Here is an 18,311-nt window from a genome sequence, read left to right as displayed (position 1 = left end):
GAGCTCTTAGAAATGAGATTTAAATTGAGAAAAGAGATTATGAAATCATTTCACTCCTTCCTATACAGTAACTGCCCAGATTCAGGATTTTCTATTTCCATTATGCATATCTTGCACATTCAGATGTTACTATTCTAAGTACCAGAGAATGAAAACTGTTAAAATCACTGGTCTATTCAGAAAGTGAATTTTTTTATCTTGCTATGTTATGCAATTCATTCTGAGTTATCTCAGAAAGCTCTGTTAATTATTTAATATTCACTTTATCCACCAATTAAATGAAGGAGTAAGACTTGAACTGAGTACTGTTGAAAAATCTGTTCCATTCATCTATCCAGTTCTCCAATACCACAGACTAAAAATTCTCCTGTGACAGTCAGACATTGAAAAATTGAAAAGGCTTCTTACTCTAATTCTGCACCCAGCAAAATGTATGAAATATGAGAAAAAAGCATCAATATTAAATTCAAATTTTACTGGATATGTAAGATTGATAGAGAGAAGATCTCTTCTTCAACTAGAGAATAAGGCAGTAAAAATAAGTAAGAGCTCCATAACTGTCATAAATTTTAACAGAAATAGTTTCTACTGAATGGCCTTTAGAAAAAAGAGAATGGATGCAAGCATGGAAACAGCACAGGCTCTTTGTGAAATTGTGAAAAATGTGCAGAGCTTTAATAAAAAAACTACACAAACCTAGAAAATTTAAACTAATGCTACACAGCTAAGGTGTTTTATCACACAATAGTCCTCTCATAACACTTCATGTTCTGACACAAAAGGCAGAAAAACTTTTTCTTTCACAACAGAACAGTTTGAGGACATCACCACTGTTATTCTGGTACAGTTCTCAGAGGAGAATGGGGCCAGGGAGAGCCAGAATGCTAAAATTATGATAATGCAATCATTTTCATAATTCCTTATCATCCATGAATGGAAAGTATTTATTTCTAAAGAATTTATTATAAAACAACATAAGAGAAAAAGCCAATTCTGTTACATTTATTCAATTAAGCACCACATTCCAACCCATCTTGAGCTGTTTTAAAAATGCAGAGTAGTTTCTCCTTATTAGGGTATGTGCTTTCTTATCTGTGCTGTGCCTGCATCCAAGTGAGGTATGGCTTGCAAATGGGATATCCTTGTGTTATAAACATTCACTAATAGTGACCTACAGCTCTGAGTGCACAAACATTCCCCATCAGATGATGCCTCAGTTACTGTACAATGCTGCAGCTCCTGAATCTGCCCCTGCTGTGCCTCTGTGTTAAGAAGTCACAGTCCTGTCTGAACACAGGCACATCTTCAAGCAGTCAGAACACTGCTGACCATTACTGGAGAGTCAATCTGAATGCACAGAAATTACTTTGTTAGGCACCAGTCATGAGCAGTATCTGTTTGAAGGGATTCCATTCCCAGGACTACCCACACTTTCAGCCTCTCTATCTGGGACTGCATGCTTACTTCCAGTCTGGGAAATAAAAGCCTGGGAATCAAAGTTACATTTTGTGGCTGGCACCACTGACATTTTCTAAATAGACCAAAGTCTGAAAATATTATTCCTGTCTACTAATTTTATATTTGAAGAAATAAAAAGAACCAAGGAAGAAGTCTGTTGGTAAACTCATCCTCTGCAAATTCTCAAGAAGCAAAAGGGGCTATACAACACACCCTGCAGTTCACAGATAGGCACATGGACAGTGAATGCACATCTCACCTGCTCTTCAGTCAGTGGAAGTTCAGCAAATTAAATTCAAATGTGACACAAAAATAGAGAATCAGTGTTTGCCAGCGAGACACAAACAGAGAAGCTCCAAAGGAATCCTTTATCAGTGAAGCCTGGACTTTTACAAGTACACATAACCCTTTTTGGATGACTAAAAATCAATTTTCTTCTTTTTTTTTTTTTTTGCTACCTGGCACTCTTTCACATAGTGTTGCATCACCCAAATGGCACAACCCTTTATGAAACACAATGCTTCTGGAATTTTCCTCCTTAGTTAACATACCTTCCCTCTCATTAAGGGAAATCCTTGGATTTAGATACCAAGGGGGTTTCATACAGTGGAGATAATAGGGAGCTAAAAATTATGACTGTAATGAAGTACTTTTTGATTTCTTTCCCAAGTTTTCTAACTCAGGTCTTCTAACTGTAATGGCAGTAAATATTTAAAAAAAAAAAACCCAAGCAGAAGAGACAGTATTTGCAAACATGAAGAAACTAATTTGGATTATTTAGTGTTGGAATACATCACTGTAACTACAGAAGAAGCTAAGCCTGTGTGTTTTACTCATTCTTAATTAAGCACAGCAATTACACACACACACTTGAGGGTACTTCAGCACCACAGTCTCCCTTGACTTCCAATACCTGCATTCCATATTCAAAAGCACTTCCAGCCTCAAATGGTAAGAGCTAAAAAATGTGTCTCCTCCTGACCCCAGCATGCCCGGCAAAGCCTCTCTAAGACTTGCTAAGATGTGTATTTTCAGCAGTTCTGCATCTGAAATTAAGAACTGATATGCCAAGTATTCTTTAGAAATCTGATTTGTAGTTTAAGCTTCTGTATTGTGAACACAGATTTAATTAATAGAATCAGACTATAGACTGTGGAACAAAGAGAATGAGATCCATCACTCCATGTACAAATATAATACTTTTTTTATAGAAGGCAGTTTCAAGCCATGGACTTCAAAACAATTCTAAGTTTGACACCAGTTAGGATGGCAACTCTGCTAATGCAACTACTTCTTTTTTACTGCAGAAAGTAATCACTATCATTATGCATTTTGTCAAGACATAGAGAAGTACAGTTTGGAAAAGTAGTCTGTCAAACTAAATTGAGTAAGATTACTGTTGACTATTCAGTCACTACTCCCATTATATCTTTATATCAAGACTTCAGACCTTGTTATGTCACAGGCATGTTTATACAAAATATTGACATAAGTACCTCATTTCTTAAATTGTTTCTATAATGAACATGCAAAATACTAATCAATTTTGTTACTATTACTACTCAGCAATACTCATAAACCCAAAATAAGACTGGGTAAGGTCCGGCTTCACTGCAATCCTTCCCTGTAACTTCCTATTTTCTTATTTCCCTAAAGACTTTTTCACCTAAAACAATTCTTACACAGGAATAAAACCTTCACTTTACTTCACCTCTCTCTTTAATGAAGTTACTTCTTCTTTGAAATCCCAAGAATCTAAAATAAAAAAATAATGGCTATTTACAAGTAATTTAGGATCCAGTTTGAAATTCCTGGAATCTAAAATGAAAAATGATGGCTATTTACAAGTAATTTAGGATCTAATTCAACAAGAAAATAAAGACAATGCAGCTTTGTGTCACTGATGTCTCTTACCATGATTTTCTGTGGAACTGAACTTGTATAATGGCAAAGCCAAATGAGAAATCTTTGAGCTTGTAGTTTGCACAGGAAACTGCTAAAGAGATGAGCAGGCCTTTTGCATTCAAAGTAAATCCACATTGCTACATCATGAAGTCATATCATACACACAACATATCTTTGGAAGAATTCTAGCTTTGCTTTGTCCAGGAAAATGATTCCAAATTAAAGCCTGATGATAGCAAATGCAGCTCTTTTATTTTCAGCTATTACCCAGGAAAATTCCTTCCACAGGACAATGACAGCCACAGCCTCAATGACAGAATGAGACCAGATTAGAAGGAAAATGGTGACATGTAGAGGAAATCATCCCTTCAAGATACAGACAGTTCAGACATAAACACTTCATGTATGATCAGAGCTCAAGCAGGAAATGCTAATTGCTTACTGCTTAAGTGATTTTTAATTTTTTTTTTACATTATGAAAGAATCACCATGAGTAATACAGGAAAAAAAACCACATGTTTGCTCTGGAATGCAGTGGTACCAAACAACCCTCTAGCAGAAACAAAGAGAAGGATGAAAAATGTCTTAGATACTTTTGCCTTTTAAGGGCTATAAAAATTGCACCAGTATGATAAGGTACTGTACTTTCATTTAAATCCTATTTACATAATACTTAAATTGATGCAAAAAATTCCAACAAATTTACTGAAAGCATGGTCAATAGTGTACTTGGGGAGTTTCTATAAATAGATTCCAATCATGCAGTTTAAGACCAGATTTTGGAATGTGAAACACATGGTTATGTCACCAAGCTCAGGTCATTGTCCTGCTCCTTCCAGCAAGAATGCAGCTATCAAGAACATTTCATGCTCAAATCAACTGTGCATTAAAGTATCGCTTGCTTTCAACACCCACTAAATAAAAATAGAAGGGCACAACAGAGAAAGCTAAAAAAGCACACACTAAATTTGTAATGTATTTTTAAGCTGCTGTCCCTCCCCTTCTACTTCCCACACAATCTATATCAATGCAAATTTCAGCACCAACTTCAGCAAAGCCAGAATTTAATCCATGGAGTTCATTCAAGAATTTTAACTGGAGGGTAAAACACAAGCTCAGTGGCCACAACTAAAGAAATAAAAAAGATGACAAGGAAGAATACACTGTCAGAATCCTACCATCTGTTTTGTCTCTATTAACTCCCCTGCCTCAAATGGAGACATTTGTGCCAAATTTGGTTTAAATGGTGTTTCACACTCACTTCATCTCTGTCTCAGATTTCAGCATTTGTATAGAACAGGGCAACAAAAGCCTACTTAGGAAAATACTATGTGGATACTTAAAAGAATGCTACATAGCATCAGTTCTGAATATTAACTTATTCATGTCCTCAAAGTTTTTCTCAGTATTTTCCATTTCTCAACCACCTACCTATAAAGGTTTTAAAGAAAAAATATTTTTTTCAGTTGGTCAATACATACTCTAAACCATATATAGGAGTAAACTCAAGAAATGTCAGTGATAGAGGAAAAACCTTTCTCTTAAAAGATTGCCATCTTTCCCCTTTGAGACTTTGAAAAAGGTCAGCATAAGCTGTTTAATACTATCTAGTTCAGTACATAACTTGCTCAAACATTTCAACTTCCTTTTTCTCCTTTTCATGTTGTGGATAGCACAGCTTTGGACACTGAAAGGAAGCTCCCAGAAGTATCACTTGTTTAAAAACTATACAATCCATATTTAAATAAACAACTACAAATCTATCTTCTGAAACTGCAGTTTAAGATGCATAGAACTACGGAAAATGGGAACGTATGGTATAATTTCCCACATGCCACACCAGTTAACACAAAAATCAAACATTTAAAATTTTTAATAATGAACCTACATTTGTTGAAATGCATGTTAACTCCTACAACTTGCATAGAAAGATGTAAGCATATATAAAAAAAAGGACACTGCTGTGTGGGTGCCAACAATTTTCGAAACTCTCATAATTACTTCACCCATCCAAGTGCCTAAACAAACACTGGCAGATCAGTTTTCACATTCTGATAGCAGGGTATAAGCTTGTAGGACAGCACTCTGAGAGGCACAAAGGCACTCTATGCTATACTGCAGAGCAGCAGAAGATCCCACTATGCTCAACCAAGTTGCAACTCAACATTGCAATTTGCAACTCGACAACTCAACCTTGGCAAACCCTGCTGCATTTCTGACAAATTATTTTGATGTCTGGTAAGAAACTTAAAGAAGTCACTGCAGCTTATGACAGTAAAAAAAGCTTGCTAGACATGCACTGCAGCCCTGGTTCCTCATGCTCAGAGACAGATTCCTGTTAACATTCCATTCAATGTAACTCTCCATTTTTACAACTCTCTCCAGTTGCAGTTTTCTAAAGAATTTTAGAATCTACTGCTATTACAGTAATGTATATTTTCCCCCATTTTATCTATTAGGCTCATTACCCTCTCAAAAAAAAAGAGAAGAATTTCAATTGATTTAATCTCTGCTTAACTGACAGCTTATATTATATCTTGCAGCAATCCAAATAGCAAACTGACTAGTAGGTTCTAATTGAATATGAAAAAAACTGCATAGGTCTGAATAAAGTGCATTCAGAAGATCTGATTTCTATGCAAATGCTTATTAAAATTCAGCAGTGTTGAACAGTACAGATGACTAATCCTCTACAGGTGACTAACTCAGTAAATACTATGTTCATGTTGATAACAATTATCATATCAATTAACATTTAACAAGCAGAGCTCTCAAAACTAAAAAAAAAAAAATCATATATTTAACTACTGACAGAAGCAGAAGAAAGCATCATGAAAAATTAAAAGTAAAATTAGAGGATACTTTGAATAGTTCTGTTAGCCAGCTCAAGTTTCTGAAGCACTGATCAGTTATTAGTTCCCTCTGTTGATCTGTGAAACAGCTCTGCAATAGCATCCCACAGGGATCAGCTTTCTGGTTCAAGATCTCGTGAAAATGACACCATCCAGCCACACAAGTCTCCTGGCTCACAGAAGGAAAATCAGATTGTACAAAATTCAGTAAAACTCGTGCCTGCATTAGCAGCAGCCCACATGTAGTGAGGTTCTCTTTCAGGTGCTTCTCCTTGCCCTTCCAAGTAGGATTCCTTATGCTTAACACTGTATGGGTTAGCCTGTAAGGGTCTATGCTTAGACTGTAAGGGTTGCTGACCAGACCTTTGAAAAAAGGTGCATTTTGCTGTACAAGATATGTTAATAGAAGTGTTAAATCTGGAAACACATCCCAATCCTCACTCAGGTAGCCAAGGCTGCAGGTTGTACTCTGTCTATACTGACAATGTATCTGTACCAGAAGACTCTACACTATGAGCATTTCTGAAGCAGTTTCATGAACCTGTTGGACCAAGGCCAGAGGAGGCCACTAGGATGATTTGAGAGCTGGAGCAACACCTCTTCTATGGAGACAGGCTGAGAGAGTTGAGTTGTTCAGCCTGGAGAAGACTGTGAGGAGACCTTAGAGCACCTTCCAGTACATAAAGGGGCTGAACAAGAACTGAAGAGGGACTTTTGATAAGGGCATGCAGTGACAGGACAAGGGGAAATGGCTTCAAACTGACAGAGGGCAGATTTACATTAGAAATTAGGAAGCAATTCTTGACTGTAAGGATGGTGAGGAATTGGCACTGGTTGCCTAGGAAAGCTGTGCATGCCCCATCCCTAGAATTGTTCATGACCAGGCTGGATGATTCTTTGAGCAACCTGGTCTAGTGGAAGATGTCCCCGTCCATGGCAGGAAAAATGGTCTTTAAAGTCCCCTCTAACCCAAACCATTCTGTGATTCTAAGTTCCCTCACACTTCAGTGTATTTTTCTCCCTCATAACTGACACAAGATTTTAACAAATGCTTCCACATCACCAAAGTGTTACTAAACTTGCAAAGCACCTCTAATATCAAGATATTAGAGATAAATCATGCTCCTTCCCCATCACATTCTTCTGCCAATAAAAGAAACTCCAATACTGGAAATCAATATTTCATGTCTGAAATACCAACCTAAGGGTTTGATGCCACATCAAAGCATTGTTCTGGCATTGCTCATAAACTGGCATCTGCAACTTCTATATTAGACTAAAATGGAAACATGAGAAAGCCGTGCTTCAACTCCCAGTCAGTAATAGCTGAAAGCATGGCAGCTATGAGATACCAGGCTCAGGTGTGTGTTAAGTGAACTGGAAAAGAAAACTACTTAAGTCCTCAGAAGGTGATTCTTGCATCCTATTATGCAAAGATTTATTTTACCTTCTGATACTTGCATGGTTTGTGCTCAGGTATTCCTCTCCTGTCTGACTGACTCTGATCTTGAGCCTAATGATTTTATGTTACCTAAACAGGAATAAACAGAGGTCCCCAATAAAATTATTTTTATTTCCTAAACTCAAATATTTACAAGTGTTCGAGCATGTCTGTATAGTCAAGGAAAGGAACTTTTGGACAATACTTACTTCCTGTAAAATCAATGATCACTTCTTAATGATCCTGGCTTAAGGCACTGGCCTAAAACCAGCAATCATTATTTCCTTCTGTGTTTGGATCCAGTAACTACATAACTCAATACAAAAGAATTTTTCTTCCATCAAGTAATATTTCAGGATCCAAAGCACAGCTGCAGTTACCATTTGCAATAGAAACTATTGTGTTTGACAGCAAATCTTTACTTCTTCTGAGTAAAGATTAATAACAAAACAGGAAAACATTTAGCAAACAGTCACACACGTAAATATGAGTGTTAAAGCTCAACTGATACAGTACTTGAACTTCCAAAGACCACATCCCACGGAGAGCTGATGGGCTGCTCTTCTCCCTTTGCTCCACCTTCCTTATCAACACCTTGTACCCCAATGCCTGCTACAGTGGTCACCACCTGCAACTCCAGGTCAATCTGTGTGAAGCAAAATGACACATTAAATGAACATATGAAATTAACTTGACCAAAGTTACAGATAATTTGAGATAGATATAAAAATCAGAGAAATCCTAACAAATATCAGGCATGTGGGGTTTTTTTAGGGAAATAATTAATTTTACCACAATGCTTGCTGATGGACAGGGAATATGGGGGTGGGAAAGCAGCAGGCAGTATGAAAAACACATACTTGGAACTCTATTCCATGTGCAACAAAAATTAACACTGCTCTGTCAGCATTTGCTCAACAGCTGTAGAAGAAATCATCACCAATTTCTGGGTAAATAGATAAACAATGGATGTGGTTTTTAAATTCAAAATTCCTATAGGAATATGACATAATTCACATACTGTAACAGTATTTCCCATCTCCATATAAAATAATCTGTACAAAGGCACCTCAGATACATTAAGAGTGCACCTCCTCTGATCACAAATGGGATATTGGTGAGGACCCGAGTCCAAGATCTTCTGAGATGCACACAATACTTCCAATAATAAGACAGTATATTGCATCACCAAACTTTCCTTCTGATTATACTAAAGTTGACCTAATCTAATGTAAGATCCAATTCCTACATGCTAAAACTTTGCAAGTGTTTCATCAAAAAGAATATACTTGCAGCCAATTCCGGGTACTTACCTGCATTTGAGAGACCCAAACAGCCAAGGGAAGTTTGGATATTCACTGCACCATAGCACTACAATAACTGTAGATAAGAATCTGATACTACTGGAAGTGAAACAAAACCAGTTTTTGCTTCCAGTACTAAAAATAGATGTTTCTCAAAACAGGAAAGTAAGAGAGACTAAGGGAAAAAAAAACAAACTAAAACAAAAACTGTTATGCTATAAAGGTGGAGACCACCTCATCTGCATTTGAAAGGAAGCACAAAAGTGTATGTAGCCCTTAAAAAACCCCTGCACAACAGTGTTTCTTTATTAGATAGTGGACCACATTTCTTTTCTGATCTTATTGGAAGAGTAATTCATGTGGCGTAAATTTTCACCTGTGTAAGTAGAATACGGTATAAGAGATTAAACTTTGAATTTCCTTATGGAAAATTTACCTTTCTAATTAGGTGATTTTCTGTGTCAGCTACATAAATAACATTATCTTTTATAGCGATTCCTTGTGGTGAGTTGAAAGCTGCTTCTGAAAATCCTCCATCTCTCCTTCCACTGTTTGGACCTATAAATAAAACACAGCAAACTCAAAAGTAATTTTTGAAAAAAGTCACCTTAAAAATAAAGTGCATACATACCAGGAGAAGTACATATTCCAGGAGCTGCTTTCACAGCACCTTGTACATTTTATATCATTAGTATTTGGTGTAGTTTCATTTTAGTGCTATGTAATCAAAATAGCCTGGTGCTATTAAGCTCTGAACTCATTCTGTACAAGTTCTCTGCTTTTTTTAAGCTCATATTTTAAAGAGAGGTCTTATTAGGGTTCTAAATTGTTCTAGAGGACTCCTAATAGGGCTCTAAATTGCACTAAAGGACAACAGCAACAATGGAAGACAAAAATAAAAAACAACAGGGTTTTTTTTTATTCTTGACTACATCAAAGCAAGTCAGCAGGAAAAAAAAATTCCAAAGCTCAACTCCATATCATTGGTTTAGATTCTGATGTAATCACAAATTAAACTAATATCTGATTAGCAACATTTTCTCATTAAGAAAACTAATTAGGGAAAAGATGACATGGAACTAATTACACAGAAGAACACTAAGAATGATGGAGTGGCATTCTTCTGCATACAACAGTCAGGAAATAGAAAGGAACATAACAGTCTGAAGGTAAGCACTGTACTTCAGAGGAGGTAGCATTTAAAGTGCATTAGCAGGATGTGTCAGCAGAAGACATTTAGGTATGAGTTACGTGTGTACCATGATTTATGATGCAAATAACAATTCCAACCTTTGTGCATGCCCACATTTATTACTGCATTATCAACTTCATTACATTCTTTTCTGCCCACTGAATCATTTAACTGAGTCACTGAAACACACAAACTTTTACAACCTCCTGTCAGAAATCAATTTAGACCCTATCAGACACACAGGACTGAAGTACTGGTGTGTCAGATTCCAGCAGCTCCCCTTGGAAGTGTGAGGGTGGTGAACATTCCCAGGGAAGGGAATAGCACACAATGCCACAGGAAGGAAGGTACCAGTCTGGAGCTTAGGACACTCCTGAATTCCTGTTTAATGACTGTCCCAGAGCACTAAAGGGTAGCTTGTAGGCAGAGACTTCTTTTCACATATCAAGCAGAAACCAAATTCTCTCATATTTGTTGTAAGAAATTCTGTTTGCATATCCTACAGGAGAAAGGTATTTAGGCTAATGCCTTAATGATAAATCAGGTTAACTTGGACAAATAGCCTGTCTAGACAATGCAGTGTTACTTCAAATAGCAAGAGAATTTTTCTTCCTTTCTTTAAACAGAAGAGTATTTTTATGAGATTTGTAGGATCCTGCCCTGGGGTAGGCATTAGTCAATTCCAGACTAATATAGGACACATCAGCACAAAGGTCCTGATTCTGAGACACAAACAAACCACTGTTTTCAATAATCCGAGGATTCAACCGCTTCCTAAATCTATTTTGGTCGCCCTAACAGTTACATCCTTGCTGCACTAAGATGTAACTGACCATTTTAATAGGTTTAAAAAAAGAGCAATTTCATTTGTGAAACAGAAAAGCATACAAAGTGTGCGCAAATTGTCTTCATTTGCTTGTAAAGCACATTGTTATTCACAAAAGCAGCTATGGATGTCAGTTTTTTAAAGCTGAAATGTAACTTATATAAACTTTTTAACAAGTGTAACTAAATTTAAAATATTTTCACTATTTTCACAACTTGTTTATACATTATCATCTCAGATTTGATGAGAAGGTCTTTTTATATGTACTAAGGCAACTGCATTCTCAGGTGCCTGTGTACCAACTGGAATGCCACTGTTCTTAGTAATTCTCCTCTGCTTTTGAAACCAGAGGAGATCCTAAACAGGAATGTTCTGCCATTGAAAAAACTCAATAACCAAACAAAAAACATGAAAAACCTCTTCTCTCAACACCACCACAACTCAAAATTCACTTCTATTGGAAAGGGAGGCATTACAGTCTCTGGTCTTTTCCCTACCTTGCTGCTTGATGCAGATGTATATCCTTTACACCTAAAACCATTTGCAATTCCTTCACAGGAATACAAAATGAATTTTGTAATTCATATTAGACATCACATGAAAACATGAACTTTAGTCAATGAAGCAATGAAAAAGTTAGGCATCTCTGACAATTGCATTAACAGTCTCCCACTGGTGGTCTTACACCACATCTCCCCAAATCGAGTAAAAGTGATTTTAGTACAAAACAAAATTCTGGCAAAGCTTACGAACTGCCAGGTCCTGTAGGAAAAGAATCAGCCCAGGAGGCACAGCAAACATCCTCTACTCCTCCTACTGCATCATTTACTACTGTAATTGCTATAATAAACTTACATATATGTCCTTACCTCCAATAGTGTGTAGAATTTGTCCATTTTTACGAGTAACCAAAATCCTGTGATGCCCAGTGTCTGCTATGACCAACCTTCCTCCTGAATCATCTACAGTCACTTTGCCAGGAAACAGCAGAGGAGAAGGGGGGAGGGAGTCTCTGTACAGCTTTATTCCAATGTTGTTGTCTTTGATTTGTCCTCTTTCCTTGTAGAACTTCAGTGTTATAGAAGTAAATAAAAACAATTTCTCTCTGTGTCCCTCTCCAACAAGAGAAAACAGCATATTTCCACGAGGCCCAAGAATGACCAGAGTTGGCCAGCAGGACACTTCCAGCTCGTGCCACAGTGTTGCATCTGCATCATTTACTACAGGGTGAACAATATTGTATCTCAGAACAGCACTTTTAATGTTATCCAGAACTTTTTCATTTGGGAATTTCGCTGAATGGACACCAACAATAACAAGACCATCTGCAAAGAAAAATGAAGTTGCGCCACTGAAATGCATTTGAATAATAATAAAAAAAAAGAAAAAATGAATGACAGTTCTCTCAATCTGACTGACTGCTTCCCAGAAAGAGAGAAGATTTGAACTAAGAAAAAGCAATTACATCTCAGTAGGAATATAGATAGTTATGTATTGAAAATACTGAAATTTAGAAATAACTATTAGATAAAATTACCAAATTTTGGACCATTACTTCCCTGGCTGGCTGACATGAATTGTTCTCAGTTCGTGAACCTCTATATACTAAACTAGAAAATACTTTCAAAATAATTGTGGGTAAATTGTAGCTGTTCAACTGATACTTTGGGGTTTTTTAAAGATACTTAGGACACCTCTTTGTCTTCTGATTCCTGTACACAACCATAATGTTTCAGAAAATTCTTTTTCACAGTTAACTGGATGCCACAAAAATAACACCAAATCTCGGAATTACAGAATTACCTGGACATAACTACTTCTAGATAAACATTTAAAGATATAATGAATAGGCCTCCAAAATCAATACAGAATTCTCTATGTTGAATGAAAATGGCAGCACTGACAACTATGACAAAACAACAAACAACACTCATTACAAACAAGGCAGGCTTCATATAACAATTTCACAATTAAAAATTTAAAAATTCACTATAACTGATACAGTCTTATCAACTCCATTGGAACAAAATGTTGCAGTATCAGACAGCTGAAGTTGTGCAATCATTAACTGCTGAAATCCAAAAAGCAGGTCAAAGATTTTAATTGTGAAGGGATCGGCACCTGAACTTGTATCTGTCCTTCAAAAGCATCATTAAAGCTAGAAATACAATTCTATAGTCAACACCTGAACAGCACAAGTAAGGTACAACATTCCCTCATGAGGAAAACTCCTGTGGAAATGATGGATGCAATGCTCAGAAATAACAATATACACTCAATTTAAAACACTTTCTTTGAAGGATTATAGCAGAGCACAACACTGGATTTATGCCAAGCTATTTCTGAATATTAAAAAGTACTTCCTCTTATAGAAGTAATTTCTGGACTGCTGATAACATGAACTGAATATGCACTGGGGTTTAAAATAACTTTCTGAATGCCACTTGAAACACAGAAATAGCACCAGTGAAGATAGCAGTGAGAGCATATCAGATAAAGATGCTGGGAGACATTCAATCCGATGGAAAGCAGTCTTCACTTTGAAACAGATATCCTGAACTTCCAGACAATAGAGCTATGGCACATGTGCTATAACATTTACAATGATTTAGGATCACCCTAACATTATAGCCTCCTCTGCTAAACTTCTCCTCTCTGGTGATCACACAGCTGAAGACTCAACATGCTCCATATAAGGGCATTTGAACCACATTAAAACAAATCATCAGAGTATGTATGTACGGAGTATGTATGTACAAAACGTACATCAACTAGATCAAGGTTTGTTCTTATAACTAAGAAAAAATAGGTAATACACCTTCAAGTATCCAAACAAGAGATTGACTATCCAAATGCATTACGAGACAGATGCTTTGCTTTGTTCTTCCAATTTTTATCTTTCTCAACCTTCTGAAGTCAACAACTCTCCTGTCTCCTTTCTCCTAGTAATTAGTAAATCTCATTTGCCTTGAATGAAAAGATGCACACTGATATAAGACCATGTACTGAAAAATTCTTCCATGGTTAAAAAACACACCACCCTTACTGCCTTGTATGTTTATACATATTACTGTAATGTTAAAATTTAGATACGTAGCACAGCAAAGAGATTAAGTAATCCTGAAAGGGTTGACAATCATGACATTAAAACAGCAGAAAAGAACCAAAAGGGAGATCTACAGTGAAAAAAACCCAATGTTTTTTTTTTTTTTTTTTTTTTTTGTTTGAACTATCAAGCACCTTAATCTCTTCCTGAATCCAACTACTAACCTCCGTTTCCTAATGCCTTTAATTTAAGATTAATGTTCCACACACTTGTTCTTCTTTCCTTTCACCTCCACTTTCACCCTAAGCATCTCTTTTCTCACTCCAGTTTCTAGAGGAACAGGATAGCTGAAATCCAGAGAAAACTTACAGGGCTAGTTCAAATACAAAAACCCTTTATCAAGGGGTTATGACAGAAGTTTAATACAAGTCAAAGGAAAAAATATGTCACCAAGTGGACCTTTAGCTCAGAGTGCTGCAGCCTCTTCTACACCAGTATAAAGATATTCAAGCACTTTTGGGAGAAAGCTTGTGGGGAAAGGTTGTTAAAATGAGTATTTTGTTATCACCTGATTTAACACATAGGCGTTAAAAACCAGATTAAGGATATGACAGCTACATTACTACACTCACAGTATACTATAAAATAGTTATCATTTAAAGGTATTATTCATTTTATGCCAATATAAACTTCCAAAATCTGTATCTAGACCTTCCCTACATGTCTGATCCACAACAGTCCACTTATCATCTGCCATTCACCTTCCACTTAAACGGACGCCCTCCAAAAAATGCCATGAAGGTTTTTTCTTATAAGACAAAGTTCCTATTGCTTGAAACAGTACACTGCATCTCAAATTTCTCCAAAACAAACATCTAAGCTATCTAAGGTAGAAAAATTAGTTAGAATCTTCTGCAAAGTACTGAGTAACCTATCTAAAGCACTAAGTAAATTTAAAATATACTGCAATTTCTTTCTCTAGGGAAAAAGGTAACACATGAAAATAAATACTGCCAAAATTAAAACCAATCTAAAACAGGAATGGAGAATCAAATATTATAATGTTATTTACTACATATATATTGTATTTAATACCATATATCAGAACTGAAAGTAACACTGTTCTTCATCTCCATGTTCAGCCAATTAAAATGTCCAGATAAGTGAGTAGCTGACACACTGTGCAGGACTACAGCTTATCTCTGACAAGCCATCATGACAAGACACTGCATTCTAAACAGAAATTACCCTTCATTTTTATTCAGTCAGAGTGAGAGACTGATCTCATTTCAGATGTGACTTTAAAGACCATAATTCCCTCTCTAGAATAAAGGGCTATTAATGGTATACAACATGATGCCAATACCAAAAAAATCTACATCAACCTTACATATTTTGTTATTTCAGTTCCAATGGAAAAAAAAAATAATCTACATCCTATTCTACCACCTGTCTATATCCACTCTATCACCTTTACTATATTCTTCTCAGAACTGGTTCCTCATTGAAGGAAAGAAAGTTACCTACTTGTATTAATTTTGAGCCTGTATCTCACATTCTTAAGTAGCTTTTTGAAAGTCACCTTATTTATAGAGATATCAGATTTGGGCTTTAAGCACATATCCTGTTTGCCTAACTACACAGACACAACAGACACTTTATTTAACCCATTTAAAAATGTGATGGAAGTACACACTGTCACCTTTTTTAGGCTACTTAAAAGATTAGAAGACATTTTTAGACACCCCTGAAATACTGCCAGCAGTTTAGTAACCAGCAACAAAGTGACTCAGCTCCTCAGCCTGCAACAGTGCCAGGAAATTCTATTCTGAGGCAGCCAAAGCACTTTTACCTTTATCAGAGTACTGGTGCTCTAAGGCATGGAGGTCAGGCAGCAGGTGCAAGCAATTGATGCAGCAGTAAGTGAAGAAATCCAACACCACAACTTTTCCACAAAGGTCTTTGTGAAGAGAAATAGGACCTTCAGTGTTTAACCATTGCAGATCTGGAATTCAGAGAACAGCAACAGCCAGTTAGGGGAAGGGCAGGGAAAGGCACCAACACTACACAATGTTCATGGTACTTTTAACCTAAAAACCAAAATAAAAAAATTTAAAAAAAAAGAAAGAAAGAAAAAAATGATGTAGAAAAGCAAACAAAAATCTTTTATTTATACAACTCATCCTTATGTTCTGCAATTCTTCATAATTAATAAATGAAAATATTATCAATAAGATTCACTGTAATATAAAAGTGTAGTTTGTATTTTTATATAGGCACTTTTTAATTGAAAGAACATGTAAGCCTCAGATCAAATTTCATACATTTTAAAACATGATCTACATGATTCAATTCCCAACAATGCCATTTAGGTAACAATCAATTATTTAAAACTCACATAAAGGTGACTAAAAGTTTAAAAGTGTTAAACTTTAATGATTTTTTCCAACAGTTTTGTAAAGAACTGATTTTAGAGATCACTGGGATATTCTTGTGCTTATAACTTTGATCTTGATTTTCAAAGGTATCAATTAATTCTGTCACATGGGAAGAATGACAACTTTTTCAGACACACACAAGAGTACTCCTGTCATTTATTTTAAACACTTGACATGAGACATGAAAACATCATTTTCTCCTCTGACCCCATTAGAGGTATCAAGATAAGGAATAAATATCCTAGAATGTGGCCTGACAGTGTTACCTCTTAGTATTTCTGAAAATTATCGAGGGAAATGACAGTTATAATAAAATGCAAAGCTAACTAGTTTTTGAACTTTCACTTTGACAGTTTCAGAAAATAAGTTCTTACAGCTGCAGAAGCTATTCCTACTCAAGTCAGCAGGAGGCTTGTTTTGTGTTTCATTAAAAGGAGGACTGTTCTCTATCTCCATATATTTACAAACATAAATGGATGCACATACATTTAGCTTTGGTGAGAATAATGAGAATAATTCAAGTATATGCATTATTCCCACAGGATAGGCACTTTGCTGTTCACTTTTCAAAAGAAAATGGTAATTTATGTATTTTACAGAATTTCTCCCTTTTCATTAGAATTAAAATACCTTTCATATATATTGGCCATTTCTTTGAGCTGTTTTTAGAGGAGAAAATAAGCCTTGACAGAACACTGAAACAATACTAATGGCAAAACTTAAAATTCAGTTCAGGGCCCCAAATCTAGAGAGAGAGAGCATTCCTTTTGCTCCACAGGTTAAAATCTGTAATTCATTCCCATGATATGTGTGATTTTAACCGTGCAGTTCACCTCCTGAGCTCTGTCTTGCAGCGTGATGTGAGCTCCCACAGCCGCAGGGAGCCTCTCAAAGGTTAAAAAGACCCTGAGCAGGACTTGCAAGATCTTACAAGGCTTAACCTTTGATTTCCCCCTTGCCACAAGCAGAGACAGGAATTTGTGAGAGGGGCAAACCACCGCAGCAGGATGAGTGACATCTCCAACACAGTTTGTATTACCCGGGGCACGAAAACTGACAAGCGCTGGGGCTCAGTTATGGAGCAGAGCTGGGGAACATCCTCAGGGATGTTCCGGGAAACCAGAGAGCTCAGAGAACGCAGGGAAAGTTAGTAAGCTTCTCACTATGACCACAGGCGACAGATATAAATACACAGTACAGATGGGAACAGATTTAGAAGAGAGGCTTTACAGAACGTGTTTTTCCAGCCAGTGCCACATAGAAGATGTTTAAAGGGGTTCTTTTGCCTTGCCCTCCGCTCCTGGCGCTACCAGGAGTGAAATTTCCTGTAGTTCAAGTGCCATTTAAACAGCGGCTCAGGGGCCGGCCCTGCCCGGTCTCGCAGGCAGCGGCACCTCCAGGTAAACCCCACACGGGGAGGGCCGGGGCTCCGCCGCCTCTGCCGGGGAGACCCCCCGGCCCCGCCCGGGCCGCGCCACCCACCTCCGCCGAGCTCGGGCACCGTCAGGTCCCGCTCGCGGCTGTCCATTTTCTTCAGGTACTGGTAGACCAGGTTCTCCTTCTCCTGGGCAGTGTCGGCGTCGAGCAGCGCATACTCGAGCTGTGTCTGGGCGGGCAGCAGCCCCGCCAGCCCGCCCGCCGCCATCGCCTCACCCGGGCGCTGTTTACCGGCCTGGCGCTTCACCGCCGCACATTCGGCACCGCCCGCGGCGCCAGCGCGGAAAACCGCGACTGAAGTAGAAAATAAAGCACAAAGTACAGACACGCAATAACTCGTCTGTCTTAAAACCGGAACTCCTCACTTATTCCGTGTTTTTACGTATCCTTGGTATCCACAGCAGCACATTCC

General features: G+C 37.3%; 1 protein-coding gene across 1 annotated transcript in view; it reads right to left on the bottom strand.

Moving 5' to 3' along the window:
* Window positions 1-18,311, bottom strand: part of NHLRC2 (NHL repeat containing 2) — a 32,576-nt gene extending 14,265 nt beyond the window's left edge. Inside the window, exons 1-5 of the mRNA XM_009087172.4 lie at window positions 17,945-18,311; window positions 15,877-16,029; window positions 11,848-12,303; window positions 9,397-9,518; window positions 8,173-8,302 (exon numbers count right to left, since the gene is read on the bottom strand). Coding sequence (XP_009085420.1) covers window positions 8,173-8,302; window positions 9,397-9,518; window positions 11,848-12,303; window positions 15,877-16,029; window positions 17,945-18,107 — 1,024 coding nt within the window. The 5' untranslated portion in view covers window positions 18,108-18,311. The remainder of the gene's footprint in view (window positions 1-8,172; window positions 8,303-9,396; window positions 9,519-11,847; window positions 12,304-15,876; window positions 16,030-17,944) is intronic.

The sequence above is a fragment of the Serinus canaria genome, chromosome 6, assembly GCF_022539315.1.
Source record: "Serinus canaria isolate serCan28SL12 chromosome 6, serCan2020, whole genome shotgun sequence".
Classification (NCBI taxonomy): domain Eukaryota; kingdom Metazoa; phylum Chordata; class Aves; order Passeriformes; family Fringillidae; genus Serinus; species Serinus canaria.
Note: the sequence above shows the minus strand (reverse complement) of the source record. Positions and strands in the feature narration are given on the sequence as shown.